The sequence below is a fragment of the Typha latifolia genome, chromosome 2 (genome assembly GCF_019914945.1).
Source record: "Typha latifolia isolate L0001 chromosome 2, TyphaL0001v2, whole genome shotgun sequence".
Lineage (NCBI taxonomy): Eukaryota > Viridiplantae > Streptophyta > Magnoliopsida > Poales > Typhaceae > Typha > Typha latifolia.
The window spans coordinates 14872482-14893924 of record NC_133087.1 but is presented as its reverse complement, the minus strand read 5'-3'; the positions used below and the strand labels follow the sequence as shown (position 1 = coordinate 14893924).

General features: G+C 37.9%; 4 protein-coding genes across 4 annotated transcripts; 2 read left to right on the top strand and 2 right to left on the bottom strand.

Annotated features, from left to right (window-relative positions):
• Nucleotides 1-214: 214 nt before the first annotated feature.
• On the top strand, nt 215-3240 carry LOC140782583 (inosine-5'-monophosphate dehydrogenase 2-like). The gene is made up of 4 exons (XM_073129220.1): nt 215-1323; nt 1742-1921; nt 2486-2743; nt 2891-3240. The coding sequence occupies exons 1-4, from the start codon at nt 331-333 to the stop codon at nt 2960-2962; spliced, it is 1503 nt and encodes a 500-aa protein (XP_072985321.1). The 5' UTR covers nt 215-330; the 3' UTR covers nt 2963-3240.
• Nucleotides 3241-5458: 2218 nt separating this feature from the next.
• On the bottom strand, nt 5459-10377 carry LOC140781325 (probable ADP-ribosylation factor GTPase-activating protein AGD9). Its single transcript, XM_073127258.1, has 7 exons — nt 10122-10377; nt 9841-9959; nt 8472-8910; nt 7924-8190; nt 7141-7263; nt 6223-6327; nt 5459-5839 (listed from the first exon to the last, which is right to left on the bottom strand). Exons 1-7 carry the CDS (start codon nt 10188-10190, stop codon nt 5732-5734), a joined length of 1230 nt encoding a protein of 409 aa, XP_072983359.1. The 5' UTR covers nt 10191-10377; the 3' UTR covers nt 5459-5731.
• Nucleotides 10378-12425: 2048 nt separating this feature from the next.
• LOC140781205 (uncharacterized) lies at nt 12426-17039 on the top strand. Its single transcript, XM_073127089.1, has 6 exons — nt 12426-13093; nt 13202-13260; nt 14629-14698; nt 14829-14951; nt 15077-15205; nt 16254-17039. Exons 1-6 carry the CDS (start codon nt 12458-12460, stop codon nt 16716-16718), a joined length of 1482 nt encoding a protein of 493 aa, XP_072983190.1. The 5' UTR covers nt 12426-12457; the 3' UTR covers nt 16719-17039.
• A 199-nt stretch (nt 17040-17238) lies between these two features.
• Nucleotides 17239-20162, bottom strand: LOC140781206 (uncharacterized membrane protein At4g09580). Its single transcript, XM_073127090.1, has 4 exons — nt 19759-20162; nt 18398-18668; nt 17814-17984; nt 17239-17701 (listed from the first exon to the last, which is right to left on the bottom strand). Exons 1-4 carry the CDS (start codon nt 19923-19925, stop codon nt 17537-17539), a joined length of 774 nt encoding a protein of 257 aa, XP_072983191.1. The 5' UTR covers nt 19926-20162; the 3' UTR covers nt 17239-17536.
• Between the last annotated feature and the right edge of the window lie 1281 nt (nt 20163-21443).

Sequence of the window (21443 nt, the reverse complement as noted above, 5' to 3'; positions counted from 1 at the left end):
AATGCATAACTACCTAAGATAAAATATATTTAATCTTTATTTTTTAGTTAAAATATATTAGTTATATTCAAATTATAAAAAATTATATATATATAAATTTCTTGATTTTTTTAATATTTAAATATTATATGATAAGTACTAATTATATTAATTATCTTTGCAAGTTTAGTTTCTTATGTTGTTTAGCAGATTTAAAATAGTAAAAAAATCGACAAAATTTATTTCTTTATATCTGATCTCCATCTTCTTAGTTTCTTCCTTGAATAACCTTCTTCCCCTTCTCCTTCCGCCTCCTTCCATCAAAACCCTAACTACATTTCCATCTCCACCATGAACGGCTCATCGTTCGACCTCTGTGGCGATGGCTTCTCGGCCTCCCGCCTTTTCTCCCAGGGCGTCTCCTACACCTACGACGATGTCATCTTCCTCCCCGGCTTCATCGACTTCCCCGCCGACGTCGTCGACCTTTCCACCCTCCTCTCCCGCCGCGTCCCCCTCTCTATCCCCTGCGTCGCTTCCCCCATGGACACCGTCTCCGAGGCCTCCATGGCCGCTGCCATGGCCGCCCTTGGCGGCGCCGCTATCGTCCACTCCAACTCCTCCCCCTCATCCCAAGCTGCCTTCGTCCGCGCTGTCAAATCCAGCCGCCTTCCCTTCGTCTCTCAAACCCCTTTTCTCTCCCCCTCCGACGTCATCTCATCCTCCGTCCTCGGCGAGGACGGCTACGCTTTCGTCACCGAGGCCGGCACCTCAACCTCTAACTTGCTCGGCATCGTGGCCGCCTCCGATTGGAAGAAGGACGCCACGGTCGCAGAGTACATGCGCCCCGCCCCCAAGTCCGCGGCGTCGGCAAGATTTGATTTTGATCAGGCGGCGGCTTTCTTGGAAAGAGAGGGATTGGAATTCGCGCCGCTGGTGGCGGAGGAGGACGGCGAAGTGATTGACTTGATCACCGCAAAGGACGTGGAGAGGATAAGAAGTTACCCGAAGCTGGGGAAGCCGTCAGTTGGGGCGGATGGGAAGTTCTTAGTCGGGGCGGCGATAGGGACCCGGGAGGAGGATAAGGAGAGGCTAAAGCATTTAGTGAAGGCCGGGGCGAATGTGGTGGTGGTGGATAGCTCTCAGGGGAACTCTTCGTATCAGATTGAGATGATCAAATATGCGAAGAATTTGTATCCGGAGCTGGATATTATTGGTGGGAATGTTGTCACGATCGCACAGGCTCAGAATCTGGTAAAGGCCGGAATTGATGGATTGAGGGTGGGGATGGGCTCAGGTTCTATCTGCACCACTCAGGAGGTTTGTGCAGTGGGTAGAGGACAGGTGAGAATATAATTCATTACTCTTTTTTATTTCACTTGAACTAGTTTCTTGGTACTGTAATGAAATATACTCGATAATTATGGAATAAAGGTACTAGCTTATGCAAAATAGATTATTTAGTGATGTAATGTCGTCTGACTCTATTAGATTTTATCTTATACTGTTCTTGGAATAACTTTTCTGTCTTAAAATCTTTGATTCTTTTGTTGAGTAGAAAGTGAAGATTTATTAGAAATCAGTTACTGGTTAATATATAAATGGGCCTTTCTTCCAAACTGCCTTTTATGCAAGTAGTGGGGATGACTGCTTTATGAAGCAATTGGTTAGCTCACCGCCTTTTGCATCTTTCTCTTGGTTTTCTTTAGAGTGGGTAGACTGTGATGTTTGATAATCACTTGTATCTACAATGACCTGATAGGCAACAGCCGTGTACAAAGTTGCATCTTTTGCCAAGGACCACGGTGTGCCGGTTATTGCAGATGGTGGGATTTCAAATTCGGGACATATTGTTAAAGCTTTGGTGCTAGGCGCATCTACCGTTATGATGGGCAGTTTCCTCGCTGGCAGTCTTGAGGCACCTGGAACATATGAATATAAGGTAATTCTATTTGAGACCCTTCTTTTTTCCTAGAAGGAAGATATTCTACTTTGAAATTTTTACCTAATGCGCCTATTTAATACACTCGAGTGTATTTTGAGTTTTTTTTTTCTTTGATAGTACCTTATGCTGTAAATCTATGTATCCTTCTATAATGATGCAAAGCTGTTTTAATTAACATTATGTACAATGACACGATTATTTTTTTGGAAATTGTAAGGCCTGTAAAGCATTATATTTATAACAACTAGGTTTCTGAACTATCATATTTTCTTATGTATAACATCGTATTGCCACATATCGACTAGTCAAGTTCATTGATGTCGAAGCTTTCTATGTGTTGATTATTGATGTAGAAATAATACTAGTTTGTGGTTCTTAAGGCCTTATTATATCTTTTAAAACTCTTGAAGAAGTCCTCTAGAGCAAATGGTATTTTTAGATCTTCATCTTTGTGTTCTGTCCTTCTGAAATTTCTAATACTCAGTTGAGGATTTCTTCCACAAAAATAGTTTTAGAGGTTTTTTGATAGAACTTCTGTAGTCTTACAATTTTCTTTTGCAGAATGGCTTTCGGGTCAAAAAATATAGAGGTATGGGATCACTTGAAGCTATGACGAAGGGAAGTGATGCACGCTATTTGGGCGACACTCTCAAGCTGAAAGTCGCTCAGGGGGTTGTTGGAGCAGTAGCAGACAAAGGCTCTGTTTTGAAGTTCATTCCCTATACCATGCAAGCTGTCAAGCAAGGATTTCAAGATCTTGGTGCATCATCTTTGCAGTCGGCTCACAATCTTTTACGATCAGAGGAGCTAAGATTTGAGGTACGACTTAAAACTCATCTCTTAAATTTTATCTTTCCACGGTTGTGTAATGATATTTGCATCTTGTTCTGAACCAAAATTCTGTGACCATACAACGCGACAAGCAAAGTTGGCTAAAAATGTAGCTGTGCTGGTCTTCTGTTACAGGTGCGCACAGGAGCTGCTCAAGTTGAGGGAGGGGTGCATGGCTTAGTTTCATATGAGAAGAGAGCTTTCTGAAGACTGTCAAGATGCTTGCCTCTAGTATGGCCATTGGTACTAAACGCAAAATGTGCTGAGAGTATTTTCTTGCATCTTCTAGTGCAAGTGTTTCAACAAATTTGAGCACTTCTGATGTTTTTTTACCAGCTTGTAATTTTCTTCAATTCCCTCTTCTTTATTCAAAGCACAAACATTGAGAGTAGTGTTGTTATCCTTACATTATGGACGATAACTGAAGCTAAGTTAAAGCTAAGTTTCCATTTCAATAAAAGGTTTTAGCAGTTGCAGAGTTATAATATATGCATAATCATGTATACTTAGGCACTATTCCTTTTTCCCTTGCACTGCATTTATATTCTCAACAAATCATCAGTAGTTTTCATTCAAGTGATCGTTCTGGTCACTAGACTAACTGCTCAAAATAAATTGCACACAACCAAGAAAACCAAACTCTATACAGATCCAAACATACTAGCCAAATCCGTACACCAATATCAAAACATACTAACTAAATCACTTGAATTTGGCTTGAATTAAGCTTAAAGTAAGGCCTAATTCAAAAATATAAATGAATAGAATTAAAATTTAGAACTAAACTCTATAAGATTTGAGGACACAATAATCCACTTAAGTAAATCTTAGAATATAATAGAATTATAGTATAGTATAAAAAATATTACTCATATTTTATATATATATATATATATATATATATAATCATTTCGAGCCTTATTGAGAGGTTATTTGATTGAACCGGCTCATGATCAATCTTAGTTTGAAATTATTTGTCTGAGTTTATTTTGAAGACCAAGTTCAGTTCAACTCATTTTCGAGCCAAGCTCAAGCCTGTTTGATTATTTTAACAGCCCTAACTGCATCACTCAATCAACTCACTTCAGTGGGAACCCTCTCTAGTGAAGAACCTCAGCCATACCTTCTCAAAATCCAACTTTAACATAATGCCTCATTTTTCTACTTCCTAACCTCAAATACCATTTCATAAGCATTCACTGTGTTGTCCATGATATATCTCATGTTAATGAAGGCACTCTGGTAATTAGAAATCAACTCATCAATCTGCTAGTAAGAGTCTTTATGATCATCTTATAGCTGCAATTCAATTGAGGAAAAATTTGTTGGGAGTTGTTGAGTTTCTTTTAGACTTTAGAACCACTTCCCTTGGATTTAGTACGACAGTAGCTAGATTCTCTTATTCCACACAGTTTCTCGTGAGTTCTACGTCTATCCTGCGTTAATTTTCTTTTCTACATATGGTTCCACTTTGAATTAGATAGAACTTTAACTCATCTAAGGAATTGCCAGTTCTTCACAAGATAAACACCTAAACTTGCATCTTATAGAAAGAAAATAGACCAATGGTTAACTTTTCTGGGAGTAGTTCTTGACTATTTAACCGCTAGTCCAAATTAATCCTACAAAATGATACAAGCAACAAGTCATGAGCAAACCATGCAACATGCAAACCTCCACTACCTCTATATATAGTTCCTCCTATCCAAGTCCTCAGCACAAACAATTCACTCATGGCTACTACTACTTCTACTACCACTAGACTTGTTAGTATTGCACTCTTGTTTCTCTTGGGTGTGAGTAGAGCCCACCTCACTCAAGGCCAATTCCCATATGGCCCTGGGCAAGGTATAGGTGGTCTCATGCCTGGTTTTGGAGGTGGTGGGTTTGGCGGTGCTGGCAGTGGCTTTGGTGGTGGTGGTACAGGTGGCTATGGTAGTGGTGGAGGAATTGGTGGTGGAACTGGGTATGGAGGAGGTGGAGAGCATGGCATTGGCTATGGTGGAGGAACGGGAGGAGGAATTGGTGGTGGAACTGGATATGGAGGAGGTGGAGAGCATGGCATTGGCTATGGTGGTGGCACAGGTGGAGGAATTGGGGTTGGTGGGGGGCTTGGTGGTGGTGGGTGCGGCGGCGGCGGTGGCGTTGGCCAGGGGATTGGAAATGGCGGTGGTTACGGCGCCGGCGGCCATGGCCACCTTAGTGGTGGTAAAGGAGGGGGTGATGAGGTTGTTGGGCATTTGAACAATGCTCCTTGAGAACTATCTACCTGTTATATACGTGTGTTACTAATAAGTAGGCATGATGTCTCACGATATAAAGTAAATTTGTAGTACTATGTGTGTGTGGTCTAATTAGCTACAGACTGCAGGTACTGCTAGTTGTATTTGAGATTTGGAGATCATGATAGTCTCTATATGTTTCTGGTGCTATGCTATACCTTTTAAGACTAAATGTTCCACAAATTGTGATCATCATGAAGTAGAATACTGGTTGTTAAAAAACGATTTATGCGTTAAGAAAACGCCCAAAAGTGAAGCTAATGACTTTGCTGACACGCTAATGGCTCAAAATTGGATTTAACTCCGGATATTATATTAGTACCTGGTACTTGCCAGATGATATAAAGAACTCAAGATTTGTCTATGGCATTGACCTGCAAACGTTAGCGATAAAAACTACGGACTAATTTGCTCATAGATATCAGGAACTCATTCACCACTCAGTTCACTAGGCAAAACGAAATTCTCAAGGACTTACAAATATATAATAAAAAAAATAAACAGCATTCTTGAATGGTTCTGTAGCTCCATGCACTGCAGCTGAGAACCGTAGATCAATGTACTCTCTAATGGGGGAAAAAAATGAAATGAAGTTGGTACAGTGGACAAGGCAGAATCCCTCATATGGGCATCAATCTTATATGATAAAAGAGTCTGGCCTTTGAACATGTATAAGTAATCTCGTTTCGTGAACTCAGAGGATTCTATCTTGAAAATCGTTAATGAGATTGGAAGCCAAAGATGTCAGTTTTTTCCCGGTTTCTCCAGCTATGTTCTTAAGGGAGGATATATCCTGTGATGCCTGCAAAACCAAGGTAGGACATGAGCCATGTATATAATTTTTTTCTTTTAAACTTGCAGTTGCTTTAAGAGAAAATTAAATGCATGCTATCCTAAATTAAAATCATCTTAAGATTGACATTCGCTGTCTGGAGAAATAGTAAGTTCTGATGCAAACAAAGAGAAGTCAACTAAAGGTCAATGAATGCATTTTGCTGAGTAAAGGACATTATCATTTTGCCCCATGACCTTAAGGATACTTTGTTTTTTGACATCTCAGTTGGCTGGTCAAGCCGTAAGATGTAATCTGGTTTCTCTTTAGCTGGCTTGCCAGCTCTCTCTTCGAATAAAAAAATGCCTCCAACTAATTGGCAAATAATATATGAACAGCCGCGGAGAAAGTACCTGGAAAGAGATCCGATTGATAAGGTCTGCAGCAGTCAGGTCAAGTTGAGAATCATCCATCATATCATGGCCAAAGAGGTCAGCACTGGAAATAGATGTTGATCCCTATTGAAGAGCAACAAAGTGATAAATACCTATTGCAATTACAAAAATGAAAGGTAGGACTAGATCTCATTCTTAGAAATTATAGTTAATAAAATGCAGTATGTAGAACCTGCTGATCGTCTACCTCACTGGACAAAAGCTTCAGTGCTTGAAGACCGTAATGAATTAAAAGATTACTAATGTGGGGCTGTCAAGTTTCTTGCATCTGTGAATACATTGATGCAGATGAAAACAGAATTTTCTCAGGCATTTAAACAAAATAGCTGCAGCACAGCTATCTCATTCTGTTTAACAGCATGCGAAAGAGGAGGCCATGACCAAGCAATACTGATGAACAGAGAAGGAGCTGCAACTAGAGATATGACTAAGTGATGCACTAACAGTCTAACAGTGATGAGAGACCCATTTGATGCTAAGCCATATTTGTTCGTAAGATGCAAGAGATTTTGATCCTAGTTGCAGCCAATTCTGCAATGGCTTATTCAAAATATGCATCCTCATGCACATATTAGTTTATGGTTTGCATGCAATCAGTTGTGAGCAGTTAAGCAACCCCTAGTCAACATTAAACTAACCATACAGATCAAATTGCAATCCACTATCCAGCAAATGAATATAAACACTTTAAGACCAAAAAAAAAACACCAAATGGAACTCCACTAAAGTGGCAGCTTTCTACCATTTGAGAATAATAAGACACAGATCTCTCATGGACAAGTGACTACACAAGCTGCACCATGCAATTGATGTAGTAGGCACATATCTTGAGTTCAAGCAAGAAGTAGTCTAATTTTAACAACAGAATATACGTACAGTAAACTTTTGAAGGGAAACTTGAGCCTCCTTTTCTGCTTTGTTCTGATCACCGAAAAATTGAGATGATGAAATTGACTTAGCATTTGAGAATTTTTGTCTGGCTTCATTACTTTCCGGTATCTGAAGAACAATATGAAAGTTAAGCGAAGTCACATGTATTTTAAGAGCCATCCTATGTACCACAAAAATAATAGGTCAATATCTTTGTGACAATGTATCATATATAATCCCAAGATCCCACTGAATTGGTCATAAATCTGGTCCATGATTCATCTATGCTTCAAAGCATGGTTAAAATCTTTCAATAACGCCAGTCATAATTGTTCAAGCCTAAATAGATATGCAAAGTAGCATACTTGTCATTATTCTAAATGCTCTCCAGGTAACACTCTTAGGCATGCATATTAGGTTCCTTCACTACTCGGCATGGTTCTAAGCAAGATAATAAGGATGTCTTTTATGATAGGGAACAATCATATACCAAGGAGAGCATGAAAGAAAGGAGATGATGATAGCATCCTCCTCTATGCTTTTTCTTACAATAAGGAGTCATCTTGAACACAATACAATGTTGAGAAGGTAAAAAAAAAAGTGACAATTTTCGACTAGCATGAACTTGAATGCCACTTTCTACGCACTAGGACACATCAAACTCCTACGCACTAGGACACACCTAGAGGGAAAAAGTACATCTTTCAAAAATCGATTCAGAATATACACTGAACTTGAATGCCACTTTCTTCAGTTAAACTACATTACAGTGAGCTGACAAAATTTTACCTGTACTTTGGATGAAGTGGAGCTTGCTTTTTTCTGAAATCCACCATCCATTCCAAAGTCTTGAAAGAAGTTCGAAGATTTTGGTGGTGCAACATGGCCAAATGCCTGAGTTCCTCCAGAGCTAGTCTCAGCTGATGGTGTATTCTCTACATATTCAAATCGAGAAGGAAAGGATTGGCTTGGGCCCTGTGTCTTGGCCGAACTAGCCAAGGATGTTAAAGCAGGTGCTGGTTCTTCGGGCTTCTGGTCATAGAGACTTTCATTTGGCTGCAATAGGAAACTAAAATCGTGTCACTCTCATTGTACTTGGAAAAGAAAGATTACAGTAATTGTTAACGAGCAAGGAAATGAAGACCAAGTAGGGAAGCTTCAAAAGTAAATAAAGATTTAAGATCTTAGTAAGAGACAATAACATAATCATCAGGCACTATGCAATGCCATGATACGAACCACCAGAAAAATATATAAGCTTACAGGAAGTATCATTTATATCATTGTGGATATAACATCATTTCACCAATAATCAGTACAGAGAAGAAATAATTGACCTTTGTAGAAAGTTTTCGGACTCCGAGTCCCCCTGTCTTACTTCCAGTCTTCTTTGCACCAATGGGCTTCTTAACAGAGCTGATAAAAGTAGGATGAGTGGGAGCCCTAGGTGAACGAGTAATCTCAGGTTCATGCCTCTCATTTAAATTTTCTTTCGGTGCATCTGCAAGCTTAAAATCAGAAAAACCATTGGCTGAATCTGGCGCATGAGACGCCGCAACAGGTGATGATGGCAGACCATTATCTCCTGCAGAACTTTTGGCAACCTCCTTGGATAGTATCTGCCTATACAACTCAGCAGCCCTGGATGTGTACTTTGCCTCAATTTTTCCACCATCCACCCAGCCATGCTGTTTAAAGAAAACTTGTGCACGGTTATTGCCACCAAAAGCCATTATCTTCAGCTGTTCTGGAGTCCAAGAATCTAAATTGGTTGACCTGAGGAACACGGAAGCAAATACATACATCAAAAGAAAAACTTGAAAGAAGCAAATAGAGATCGAAAGGGAGGAAGCACTAATCCAACTTTTGCCATAAGGAATCTTGCTATCATGAATCTGGAATTAAATCTGCTATAAATGAACATTCAAGCAGGAAACTCAGCCCACTTAGCAATCTCATCATCTTAATCCAACTTTTTGCGATGCTAAATATCGGAATGTTTAAAAAGTCATTTCAATAAGAAACAAAAGCATGTCTTTGTCATCCCATCAACAAAGCTACATAATGATGAAACCAAAGAAAGGACGGGGTGGTCTAGGCACTTAGGCAGCTCAAGCACAGGCCTGAGTTATTCTTCATCGATAGGCAAAACACCAGAAGTTGTGCAGTTTGCTTTGGAAATTGATTTTGTCATTCACGACTTCAAAAAAGGCATTCTGTTGCAAGAGGTTTGTGTCAAAACGGATCAAAGGAGAGCAAGTTGCACACAGCCTTACACCCACTATATAAGAGATTGTGTTTAATATCCAAAACTGTGCCACAAGGGCACATGAGACGAGCTTTAAACGTTCTCAAATAACTCATCATTATATCAGCAAAGGACGTATACATAAAAGAAATGAAAAAGGTGTACTCCCATAATTTTATTCGTTTGTAATCAAGTCAACAACCTTCTATAGCCAGATGTAGGTGAAACCGGCAAGAATACCAACAGATATATACTTCCTCCATAATCCTATTAATGCTGCGGACACATAATTAATACATGAAATTAGCTTAAAGATGGATTCGCTTTTCTACATTTAGATGATGGAAACATTTTTGTGATTTCTTGATTCTATTACAGAGATCAGATCCAGACTCCAATAAACAAATTCAAGCTGCCTCTTTCCTCAAATCAAGCAAGAATAACGAGGATTCCCATACCTGACAAAGCTAATATGCACACCAAGGCTGCGATGCGCGGCGGAGCAATCGATACAGAGGAAGATCCCGTACGTCACAGACGCCCATGTCGGATTCCTCGCGTTGCAATCGAAGCAAATCTGGATCGAAACACGACGATCCGGAAATACAGGTCAAATACGGCCGTCCAAAACAACCAGATCTGCGGAATCCACCTCCGGATCCGCGATTTCGGCACCAGATCCAGATAAAACCTAATAGATTTCCAAAGCGAAAAGGATAGAGATGAGAAAAGTTGGTACCTTGTTCTCGGATTTGGCTTTGAGCTTCCTGAAGACGGCGTTCTTGTCGCTGAATGCATCGAAGGCCATGGCTGTTGGATTTGAAGCTAGAGAGAGGGAGAGTTTTGGCGGAGATCCTCCTCTCTCTCTCTCTCTAGATCTCTCTCCCCCCTCTCTCTCTCCCTAGCTCTTGGGGGTGGTTATTGGGAGATGAGAAGGTGGACCGATTGGCTAGCGGTCGAGTAAGAAAGGAACCAAGCAATGACGAGAGATGAACGGGTCCTCGGTGTTTCTTACTATGGAATATAAAGGATTCTCTGCAACCGTGGTTGCAGGTACTTACAAATGTTGGGTGCTCGGCTGCTGTTGATTGGACAAATGTCATAAAAACCGGATCTGCGAGGATTGATTAGCGCTTGTGGGAAAAGTAATTATCGTGTGGTTGGTGCAACCGATGGTTGGTACAACATGGACTGCTGAGATTAGGGCGAAAACGGACCGGACACGGATTAGATAGTGTTCAATCCATATCCGAATTTATATTTTTATTTTAGATATAAATTTGAATACGAATATTAGACTGATAGTAAAAATTAAAATCATATCCTAACTAAACGAATATAGATAATTTTTTGAATAGAGTATCAGATCTTAAATAGATATTGATTAAATTTTAAATGAATTATAATTTTTTATTTAGATATAATTAACACAAAAATATTAAGAGTTTCACAAAAATAAATTTTTTGTATATCAAATACATATAAAATTAGAAAAATTAATCTCTAACACATCATTAGTAATAATATCAATATTAATTATTTAAATAAATAAATTAAAAATTGTAAATTATTCAAAAATATATGCGGATAAACGAATATCCGATATTGTATCCTCAAAAATTATATTCGACCTGTATCTGAATCTGTATTCGAATTTTTTTCAAAAATTCTGTATATATTTGAATTTGTATTTGAATCGGATAGAAATTTTTTATTTGAATCTGATCCGAATCAAATCAAATAGTGGGTTAGATCGGAGTTAATCCAACTCATTTTCACCCTTTACGGGAAGCATCAACCTTGGATTCGATATGCAAATGAAGCTCAATCTAAGGATAGCTTAAAACTTGCCCAATTTTCATATAGCCCCTTTTATTTATTTTATCACACTTTAAATTTTTTTTATCGTTCATTAGCCTAAATACCAGATAAATATTGAACAAAGGGCCAACTGTCTTTAGATACATAGGTAAGACACTTAGGCCTCACCAATGTTTAGCCAAATATAGTAAATTGTCTAGTCTAAGTTTTAAGTCATGTGCGTTATTAAATAATTACTATGAACTAATCTCCATAATAATTATTTAGGGTGAGAGTCGATCATATAATCTCTTTAATTATGAGTAAAAATATTTATAGTATTTCTCTGTTATTTTTCTCAAAAGTAAAATGATCCCCACATTTTTAACAAAATAATAATAATAATAATAATCTGACAACTAATATAAGAGACATTACTCACTGTGTGTTGACCTTGTGTAGTTCAATATGAATAAACTGTTAGATATATGTCAACTCAATCAACTGTTAGGTATATGTCAACTTAATCAAAACTACTATTGTCAATATGTCTCGCAAAGGAGATTTATGTGAAAATAAACAATAGTTTAAGTATAATTATTTCTAAAATTTAAATTCATTTGGGTTTCAGTTGACAGAAAAAACCCTAGCATAGCTATTTTAAATTTTTTTTTTAACTTTTAAAATTGTACCACTATTGGGAATAGAAAAATAAAGAGTTTTGCTGGTATATTAGAACAGTGGTGTAACTATCTCTTTTGATGTAATATAAAATTGAAATAAAAGTATAATTAAGAACCGTAAATATAGTCAAATATTCTTGATTTAGTATATAAATTCAAGTTAAAATTGCTGTCATTTCTTAAGTATATAATATATATATTTGAGTAAGAAATAGAATAGAAAATATATTAAAAATTGAGGTTAAACTTTGAGTTTGTGAAATGAGGTGGGTGAATGGTACGAGAGAGCAAAGATGATTTTTAACGTGACATGTGAAATACTATTAATTAAATTAAGAGTAAAATTATATTTATCTTGTGTATGAAATAATTTGAATAATAATTTTAACATAAGGTAGAAATAATTTTGTTATTTGGGTAACAAATCCATAGCAGTGTTCAAAATATCCTGAGGAGGAACCAAACGGGGCCGAAATTATGATCCATTGGGCCTTGATCCATCAAGCCCAATTTGAAGAGAGCATTAAAATGCTCGTCTCCAAGGGCAACCAAATGCGTCGATCCCCCCCAACCCCCACCCAACCAAAGAGAGATGGGCAAGAAATCGAAGGACCCGAACCCGATTCCTGAGCTCTGCAACGCCGTCAAATCCCTTTTCGCCGCCGACAACCCCTTCCGTCGGAAGCCCTCGCCGGAACCCCCGGGCGTCCCGCCGGAGCTAGGTTTAAGGCTCCCTCCCAAGGAAGAACCGCAGAACCCTTTCAGTGGCGGGGCCGCCGTCCCCGCCAAGGAGAGGAAGAGGAGGTGGGAGAAGGAAAGAAGCCCTAATCCTAGCCCTGACCCAGACTCGATTCCACAGAAGAGGAAGAAGCTCGAGAACGATGGCGATGGGAGCCCCAAGAAGAAGAGGAGGAAGAGGAAGAGGGATGAGATAGAACAGGAGTACGAGAGGAGGAAGTATGGCGCGGCGGCGGAGAAGGATTTGGAGGGAAATGACGACGAAAGAGGAGGAGTTGTCGTTGGGGTTGGTCAGAAGAGGAAGGCGTCGGATGCGGCTGCGGAGATGGTGGTGTCAAAGGGGGAGTCTTATGATGACGAGAGCAAGCTCGCAAGGACGGTCTTCGTCGGGAATTTGCCGTTGAAGACGAAGCATAAGACGCTCTTAAAAGAGTTTGCGACCTTTGGGGAGATCGAGTCGGTGAGGGTGAGATCGGTGCCTCTAAAAAATGTGAGTTTATTTTATCTCTCTGTTCTATTTTGTTCTCTTACAATGTGGAGGAATATGTTTTTTTAATTTAAATTATGTTGTTTTCTGACACTGGATTTTGTTCATCAGACCAAGACACCTAGAAAAGGGGCTATATTCCAGGGAGAAATCAATGATGCTGTTGATAGGTAAAATTTCTTTGCTCCGAATTTTTATCTATTTGGTTTTGGAAATTGTGTTGTTTATCAAATGCATTAGACAACAACATATTTAGATAAGAAAACATTGTGTTCTTGCCTTCTTGGTCCACCGTGCTATCACATAGTTACTTAGTTTAGCATTATTTGTGTATATCTAATTCTCTCTTTCTTGTTATCCTGCAACTTCGAGTTGTTGATTAGAGATATCAATTTATTCTTCTCCCGCTCTTTTGACTAGTGGATGATTGTTTTTTTATTTTTCTAGTTACTTTGTTTCCTTTAAGCATAAAGCATGTTTGCCTGTGTGGTTATGATTAGGTAAATCATTATTTCTTGAAGGCAGCTAGAATTATATTTATTATTTCATTACCTCGTTTTCCTATTATTATGTTATACTTTCTATGTGATGCGATTTTCAAGTTTCTGGTAGACTTATTCATATTCATGGCAAGTTGTTCGGAATAAATTAATGCAACTTGATACGGTCTGTCACTACTTGTGGCATCAGTTGTGTGTTGGAGGTTAGATTTTTATTCCTTTGCAGCATTAACTACTTTAGAACCCAAAACTGTGTTAATTTTCAGACATCCCTACTTGCATATGCCATAAAATTGGAGGTTTTTTTTTTTAGAGGCAATAGTGTCTGAATCTTATGTGAACCTTGAGTCCTCCTATCTCCGAGTGGTGAGTGGTTGTTGGCTGGAAGTTTTAAAAGCCAGATGATGTCGTGCAAACTTGCGGATCTTGTCACTGCCACAACAGAGTCCAAATCTTGTTCTGTAGGGTTACTTTATTACCTTATCATGTTGTTGAAATCAAAAGAGGAGAGAAAAAAGACGGGTATGGGTGTTTATCTGAATGCCGAGTTCTCTTTGTTACAGTGACATGATTATCTTAGGCATTTTGTGACCTGGCATTGGACCTCCTTTGCACTGTAACCATGTAATTCCTCTGTCTGTGTGTCTGAAAATTAGCTTTTGGAGAAGTATCTAAAGCTTCTTTACTTTTGTTAAAGACATGAGAACTGAGATCACTGTTGTGATGAGCTTTAGCATATGTTATTTTAATTCTGATAGACAGAATCACTGGTACTGTAGTAATTTCACATTAGAATTTGAGTGCAAAATAAGGGTGCATGGCAAGTCCCTGAATTGAAAGATTTCGCATTTGTCCTTTTTCTAGAATAATCCCATGCCCACCTTAACCGCAATAGGAAATGTAGATAATCTGGTCCATTGATTGGCCTCTCTTTTTATGGGATACTATTGGGTTGTTAATGATACTCTTTAATGATGAGAAATGCCATTTCTCTTAGCTATATTCCACGTGCACCTTATTTCCCTTTTGTCATTGCAGCGTTCATGCTTACATTGTTTTTAAGGATGAGCAGTCGGCACATGCTGCTTTGTCTCACAATATGGCACAGGTATGATGATCTAATCTGTTGTAACAAGTTAGTTGGTCTTTTTCTAATTTTACCATGAGCGGCAAGCCTGCAACTTACAAGTAAGGCGACTACTTTGCCTGATTGTATTTAAACTTTCTTATAATTGTAGGTTGGAGGACACCACATGCGTGTCGACATGGCATGCCCTCCTCGGAAAAAACTAAAAGGAGAAGGTCCACTTTATGATAGAAAGAGGACTGTTTTCGTGGGCAACCTCCCTTTTGATGTGAAGGTGAATTCCCCTTTGATTGTAGTGTACAGTGGTTAAATAGACGTTTGTTGTTCTAAGAAAAATTTGTTTTCTAACCTTGCTGCTTATTATTTGTCTTCATTTTTGTGTGTTTACTGTTACATCAGGATGAAGAACTTTACGAACTGTTTTGTGGGGCCAGTGGAGCAGAATCTAATGTTGAAGCTATACGAGTTGTCAGAGATCCCAATATGAGCTTGGGAAAGGGTATTGCCTATGTTCTGTTCAAAACAAGGGTATGGTTCATTGACCCCTTATTTAAACAAAAAAGATAATGTTAGAAGCTGTGCTATAACAATTGTACCCTAATTTATGCTAGCATTGTTTAAATGTTCTGGAGAACTTGTATTATGAATGTCTGTGTGTGTACCTGTGCATAGTAAAAATGGAGTAGCAATTAGTTATTATGTGGTGCTTTAGGTTCAAATTGACTGAGACATCAAAATTGTGTATAATTCAATTATTTAATTATGCAATCTTTGAACTTTCAATCATCTTAGAGACGTAATTGTAATGCATCATCTGATGAACTTGCCTTTTCATAAATATGTAAATCAGTTGAAACTTATAACAAATGTTTTATTGCAAGCAGATAATAGAAAGATCGGAGTAAACTAAACTAGTTGTTTTACTGCGCTTTAGCATTAACCTTTAGCCTTTAAGTGCTGGAGCTATCCAGCAAGTCGGACCTTTTCAACAATGTTTACATATATGTGTGCATGCATGTATATGTTTATATATACATACATATTTCTATGCATATATGTGTGTGTGTATCTTAAATAGGATTTTGTGATTCAAAGTGAAGATATATATTAGAAATCTGAATCAGGGTCCTCATCTTCTCCTCGCTAGACTCTGGAATAATTCCTGCTTCTTAACCACCTCCTTGTCCCATATTTCTTTTCTCGAGACTGCCATTCTTAATATCCATGCTTGCTTTCTCTATTCCTCAAGCTGTTCTTTAGGCACTGAATAATTGTGCCCTGTGTTGTCTGTAGAGTAGTTAATGTTTGTCACAAGCATTACATCCTTTTTAACGGATGAAGAATCGTAACTGATTTGTTTCTTTTTATGTTTAGCTTTTAATTTTGGATGATTGTCATGTAATTAATCAGCCAATTTCTCAAAAGAAGTATATATATGTGTGTGTGTCCATGTGTACACAAGTGTGTATGTATGTATCTTGTGAACTTCCAGTTCATTTTATCGTATGAATGTTGCTTTCCCTTTCTTTTTTGCCCAAATATTTATTTTAATCATGTTATGCATTTACCACTGCAGGAGGCTGCAAACACCATCATTAGAAAGCGAGACCTAATGATTCGAGATCGTGTTCTGAGGCTCTCCCATGCAAAGCCATCAGATGCTGTTACGCCGACTAAGAGGAAGAGTGCTGGGTCAAACAGGGATTTCCCAGAAAAGAAGAGGGCATTGACCTCAGGAAACGGTTCATCCAAAGAGAATGACAAATCCAAGCCGAAGGCAGCTTCTCTATCTTACCAAGGCCTGAAATCAAGCAAAACTGGAGTCTTGAAAAAGGCACGCAAGCACCCACAGTCCAGTAATAATGGGAACAAGAACGGGAACCATGAACGCGAGAATGTTCGAACACCAAATCAGAAAGTTAGAAACAGTAAAAGGCCTAAAGTTGCTGCTCGGAAGGCGAAGCAGCTCTCCATGAAACGCAAGCAGGACAGTGCAACTCCAGAGAATACTCATCGGCATAAGAGGCCGAGGAAACAGTAAAACTAGATGCCTGATGGTAGTATCTCACTGTAGACAGTGACTTTTTGCTAATCACCTTCGCTGGAGTTTATTTCATAGGCTGCTGGAATTATTTTAGGGGTTAAATCTTATGACATCTTTGTAACATTTCGTTGGGACTCCACTAAAATAGTACTCGCTTTTGGAAATTCTGAATAGAGGCTGTTCCCGTTGGCAGTTTAGGGATTGAGTCAAATGGAATTAAAAATTTTGAACTGGCTAAATTGGCTCGGATCAAGTTATACTGTATATTGCTGTCTCGAAATAACATCACCTCCATTTCAGGTTACTAAGTGGGCACAAGTCGAAGTGCTAAATATTGGATTGTTATGTATTAGCCTGCTTTTATTTCTTAAGGCAGTGTTACTTTTCTCAGGAAGGCTTGCACAAGATGATAAGAACATCAAAACATGAGTGAACAAGCTGAGCAATTCCTGAATCAACTAAATTACTGGATTGTAGTGGGGCAGTGTACAATATGTTCTTGACTTTGATGAGCAAATTCAATGAAAAACATTCAATGTATTTATTTCATGTTACAATGTTCTTCCTAGTTTCCCTATATTGTGAGAATAATCAAGTTACGAGTACATAATTCAGATAGCAAATTAAATTTACAGGCGAGTTTGGAACCATTCCTGCCCCCAAATGATTATCCAGTTACTCGCTAATCCAACTACGCTGACCTTGCGATACTAGCTTACCTTGCGATACGAGGAAACTGCTGCATCAGTGTGGAAGATGCTGCGTTGACGAGGAAGCTTAATATGTACAATAAATGCTTCCAACAAATTCAGCAATCAGCTCCCATTTACGGGTGTCATCTTCAATCCATTATCTTCTGTCTGACTCTTGCTTATTAGAGTAGGTGTGATAGAGACAATCCCAATAAAAAACAGGGCGACTATTGCTTGGAAGTCATAAAGGTCACCTACTGATCTCAACTCTCCCAAAGCAATCCCAGCCTGCATTCAGAATAAAACAGAAAATACAGCATTCAGTATTTGAATCAATAGATTTTATAGGGCAATCAGAATTGACCAGCAAATTCGCATGAAAAAAGAAGAATAATGATACCCTCACTGTCACATAGGCAGCTGGGATGAGCCCAATCGAAGTTGCCAAGAGAAAGATATGGTAGGGTACGTCAACTATCGGTGAAGCAACGTTTATAAAAGTGTTAGGCAATGTAGGGGTGACCCTCAGGAAAAGCATGTAGTTCAACAGCTTCTCTCTTCTTTTGGCCACCTGAAAGGAAAGGTAATTTACCTTGTTAGCAGAATGTGATAAAGCTTCAAAACGTAGAAGATCAATGCAAAGACATCTCAGAATGAAAATAAGACTTGTATAATTATGTTATGATGCACCTATATCAGAATCAGACATTACAAACATTAAAATAAGAAATTGGATTACAACTACTAAAAAGATAATCGACATTAGAAGGCAAAATTTCTGTACAAAAGTTTCAATTGTTTAGAAGCAACCTCTTTGTTCTCTGGCACAAGCAAAATTTGCGAAGAGATTGAGCAAATAAGATAACTTGTTGAGAAGAAGAATAGGAACTCCAAAGTATACCATTTATAAAATACCCACACCGCACAGAAATAATAATTAACACTTCAAAAATATAGTTGACCCAAATACCAGGTAATGATCACCTGTGCTTGGAAGAAGTTCAATTTATCTGGCCACAACGAGAAGACCAAGGGCCTTCCTATCAAATTTGACAGGAAATAGCAGGAAGATGCACCAGCCGTGGCAGCAAATACCACCAGAGCTACACCGCGGAAAACTCCAAATAGGGATCCAGCAAGAAGGGACATAAAAATGGTCCCTGGAATCATAAAAGTCTGCATAAAAATGTAGACTGTGCAGTAACCCACCAGAACTTGAATGGTGTAATCACTTGTATAGCTCTCAAGATGATCCCTGTAAAAGAAGCATATAAAAATCAAGCAGAAAGTAAAATTTTCCAAGATAAACATAGCTCTGAACTGATTCATAGGTACTGCAATGTGGTCATGATGAAAGGGCTGTCCAGTGAATACATATATATTGGACTTGCTAAACAAATCATCTGGGCTTGTGGTATATAAATAAAATAAAAAAATATTATAGCTATGCTCATACAGATATCCACAGAAAAAAGAAGAAGTGTAGAAAACAAAGTAATGATAACTTGCATTGCATATATCTGACCCAAAGACATCCAATTCATAATATAATATTACAAGAAATAAATCCAATATCAGATGCTCCTTTAAGATAATAAAAATGGTCAAAAACTTGCTCAAGCAGTTAAACATACCTATGAATGGAATGAAAAGGTCATACTAAGTATAACCTACCAGAAAAAAAAATTAAGAAAAAAAAGAAGTATAACCTACCAGATCTTAAAGCTAAGCAAGAAAACACATGAGGACAAGGGAACAAATAAATATACTTCAAATTGCTTAAACACAAAATATAATCTAGATTGACTCAGATCTACATGGAAACGAGCTTGACAACAGCCAAAATAAGAACAAATACATGAGCTCATGGAAATAACTTCATATTCTTTTGATATTATTCATGCCATCCCTCTCCTCAACAAATAAGAACAAATACACGAGGTTATGCAAATAACTCCATAAGAATGCCAAATTTCGAATTACATGGACCGAGATGCAGAGCAATATTAGCCAGCATAAAAAACTGAGTTTTGAGTACCCGAATAGCCAAAAACCGCAAGATCTCTAAAAAGTACCTCAAGGAAACAGTATGCATCAAGCAGGTTTGCGACAAGAAAACAAAAAAGTATGCATTGATCTGTTCCATTAAATATCCAAAACTTCCCTAAATCCACGGGTAAATAGAAATATCCCAAACTTCCGAACATCTACGAAATTAAATCGGCACTGTTCCATTACCAAATCATAAGTCAAGCACAAGCCCAAATCAAAACTTCACCCAAGCCAAAAGTTTCCCGTAAAGGAGGCAACTTTTAGATCAAAAGACGAAAAACCTAAATCGTTACCTCAGGATTTGGAGCTCCTCCAGGGTGCGCGGCAGCTTGAGGAAGCTGTAATCCGAAGCCGGCATCGACAGATACACCCCCATCAAGCCCAATCCGAAGCTTGCGACGATTCCAGCCGCCACAGCCACCTCCCACCCCGATAACGGGAACTTATTCCACTTTCCCATCTCTATTCCCCCTCAAAATTAGGGTTCTTAGATAGAGCAAAAGAAACCCGATTCGAGGGAGCAAGAGAAGGGAGAAGATGGAAAATTTTGTCACCTAAATCCTTGCTCTTCTCCCTCTCTTCTCCGCTTCCTTCTCTTCCAGGTTTATAAGGAAAAGAATATTCGCATTGGAACAGTTTGGCTCCATCTCTTTAACTCTCTCCTCTCCTTTCTTATTTCTTTGTCTCTACGATGAGCGAAGAATTTGTTATACGGTGCCGAAGGTTTACCAGAACGACCTTTGCGGGACCCATCTGACACGTGGAGGGATAAGGGACGTACCGCATGACTTGGTGTCGTCGCTTTGTTCACACACTAACATCTGAAATTCCCAAACTGCCCCTATTTGTCTTCTCTACTAAAAAATATTTTATTATTATTTTATTATTATTATTATTATTATTATTATTAGATGGTGGAATTTATTTATTCTCATAGTTGTGATATATATCTATATAATCCTGGAAATAGTTATTCGAACCCTGTTAAATTAAACTATGTAGATGAGCTAATTAAACTCTATGCAAAATAATATTACGAGTAAAATTTTAAAACTTTAAAATCAAACGAGGAATATTTTAGATATCTTAAATATTTTATTTTTAAAAGTAATAAAATTCTCTATTTTGTCAACAATTATTATGTTAAAATTAACTCCTAATATTTGTATCTCTCTTTTTCATATAGCGATAATAAGAGAGATCCAGATATATCTCTAGTGTGAAAGCTATCGTGTTTTCTAGCGGTGTAATATCTCTTAGTCAGTATTTTATAGTAGTTGAGACATCCGATTTCTCCTTTTAAGTAGCCAGGTGTCACCTTCGACAATAATTTTCAACTTAATTATGACAACCTCAATATACCTAATTTATTTTTTCCTCCTTGGCAAAAAAATTTACCTACTCTTTATGAAAAAAGGGAGAGAAAATAGATGGTAAATCACCATTCCAAATTAGGGACCACCTAAACATTTCCCATGTGTTAGATCTATTTTTCCATTCATAAATAATTCAAGGTGGTGGTTCCATTAGGGTTTTGTTTAAATTATCATAACCTATGTTGCAAAAAATAAAATTATATTTGCACATTCCCACATGATCATATATGTCCTTTTTAAGGGGCAGGTTGGATTCCCAAATTATGATATATCTCAATTGATATTTTCTCCATTGTTTATTTTAGTAGGGCTATTAAAATAATCGAGTTGACTTGAGCTTGGCTCAAATTTAAAATAAATTTAAAATTAGCTCAAATTAAAATTATTTCAAATTTAAGTTTGATTATAGAGCCAGACTTGAAATTAATTTCAATCTAAACTCGATCAGAGTTGGATTCTCTCAAGCTCGGCTTGTTTACACCGGTACTACTATGAGAGCATTGCAATGAGTGCTTTGTAATTTATCTCAAATAAAGCTTATGTTTATATTTTCACTATATTATAAATAAAGCTTTATTTTATTATTTACAAATAAAACTTTT

Excerpts from the sequence above, each read along its gene's own strand:
- LOC140781325 (XM_073127258.1), bottom strand. The coding sequence starts at position 10,190 with ATGGCCTTCGATGCATTCAGCGACAAGAACGCCGTCTTCAGGAAGCTC. Across the intron at positions 9,960-10,121 it reads AAGCCAAATCCGAGAACAAG|ATTTGCTTCGATTGCAACGC; the intron begins GTACCAACTTTT and ends GTTTCGATCCAG. Across the intron at positions 6,328-7,140 it reads TTTCCCTTCAAAAGTTTACT|GGATCAACATCTATTTCCAG; the intron begins GTACGTATATTC and ends GCTCTTCAATAG.
- LOC140781206 (XM_073127090.1), bottom strand. The coding sequence starts at position 19,925 with ATGGGAAAGTGGAATAAGTTCCCGTTATCGGGGTGGGAGGTGGCTGTG. Across the intron at positions 17,985-18,397 it reads TGAACTTCTTCCAAGCACAG|GTGGCCAAAAGAAGAGAGAA; the intron begins GTGATCATTACC and ends CTTTCCTTTCAG. Across the intron at positions 17,702-17,813 it reads CTGCCTATGTGACAGTGAGG|GCTGGGATTGCTTTGGGAGA; the intron begins GTATCATTATTC and ends TTCTGAATGCAG.
- LOC140781205 (XM_073127089.1), top strand. The coding sequence starts at position 12,458 with ATGGGCAAGAAATCGAAGGACCCGAACCCGATTCCTGAGCTCTGCAAC. Across the intron at positions 13,261-14,628 it reads ATCAATGATGCTGTTGATAG|CGTTCATGCTTACATTGTTT; the intron begins GTAAAATTTCTT and ends TTGTCATTGCAG. Across the intron at positions 14,952-15,076 it reads ACCTCCCTTTTGATGTGAAG|GATGAAGAACTTTACGAACT; the intron begins GTGAATTCCCCT and ends CTGTTACATCAG.
- LOC140782583 (XM_073129220.1), top strand. The coding sequence starts at position 331 with ATGAACGGCTCATCGTTCGACCTCTGTGGCGATGGCTTCTCGGCCTCC. Across the intron at positions 1,324-1,741 it reads GTGCAGTGGGTAGAGGACAG|GCAACAGCCGTGTACAAAGT; the intron begins GTGAGAATATAA and ends ATGACCTGATAG. Across the intron at positions 2,744-2,890 it reads CAGAGGAGCTAAGATTTGAG|GTGCGCACAGGAGCTGCTCA; the intron begins GTACGACTTAAA and ends CTTCTGTTACAG.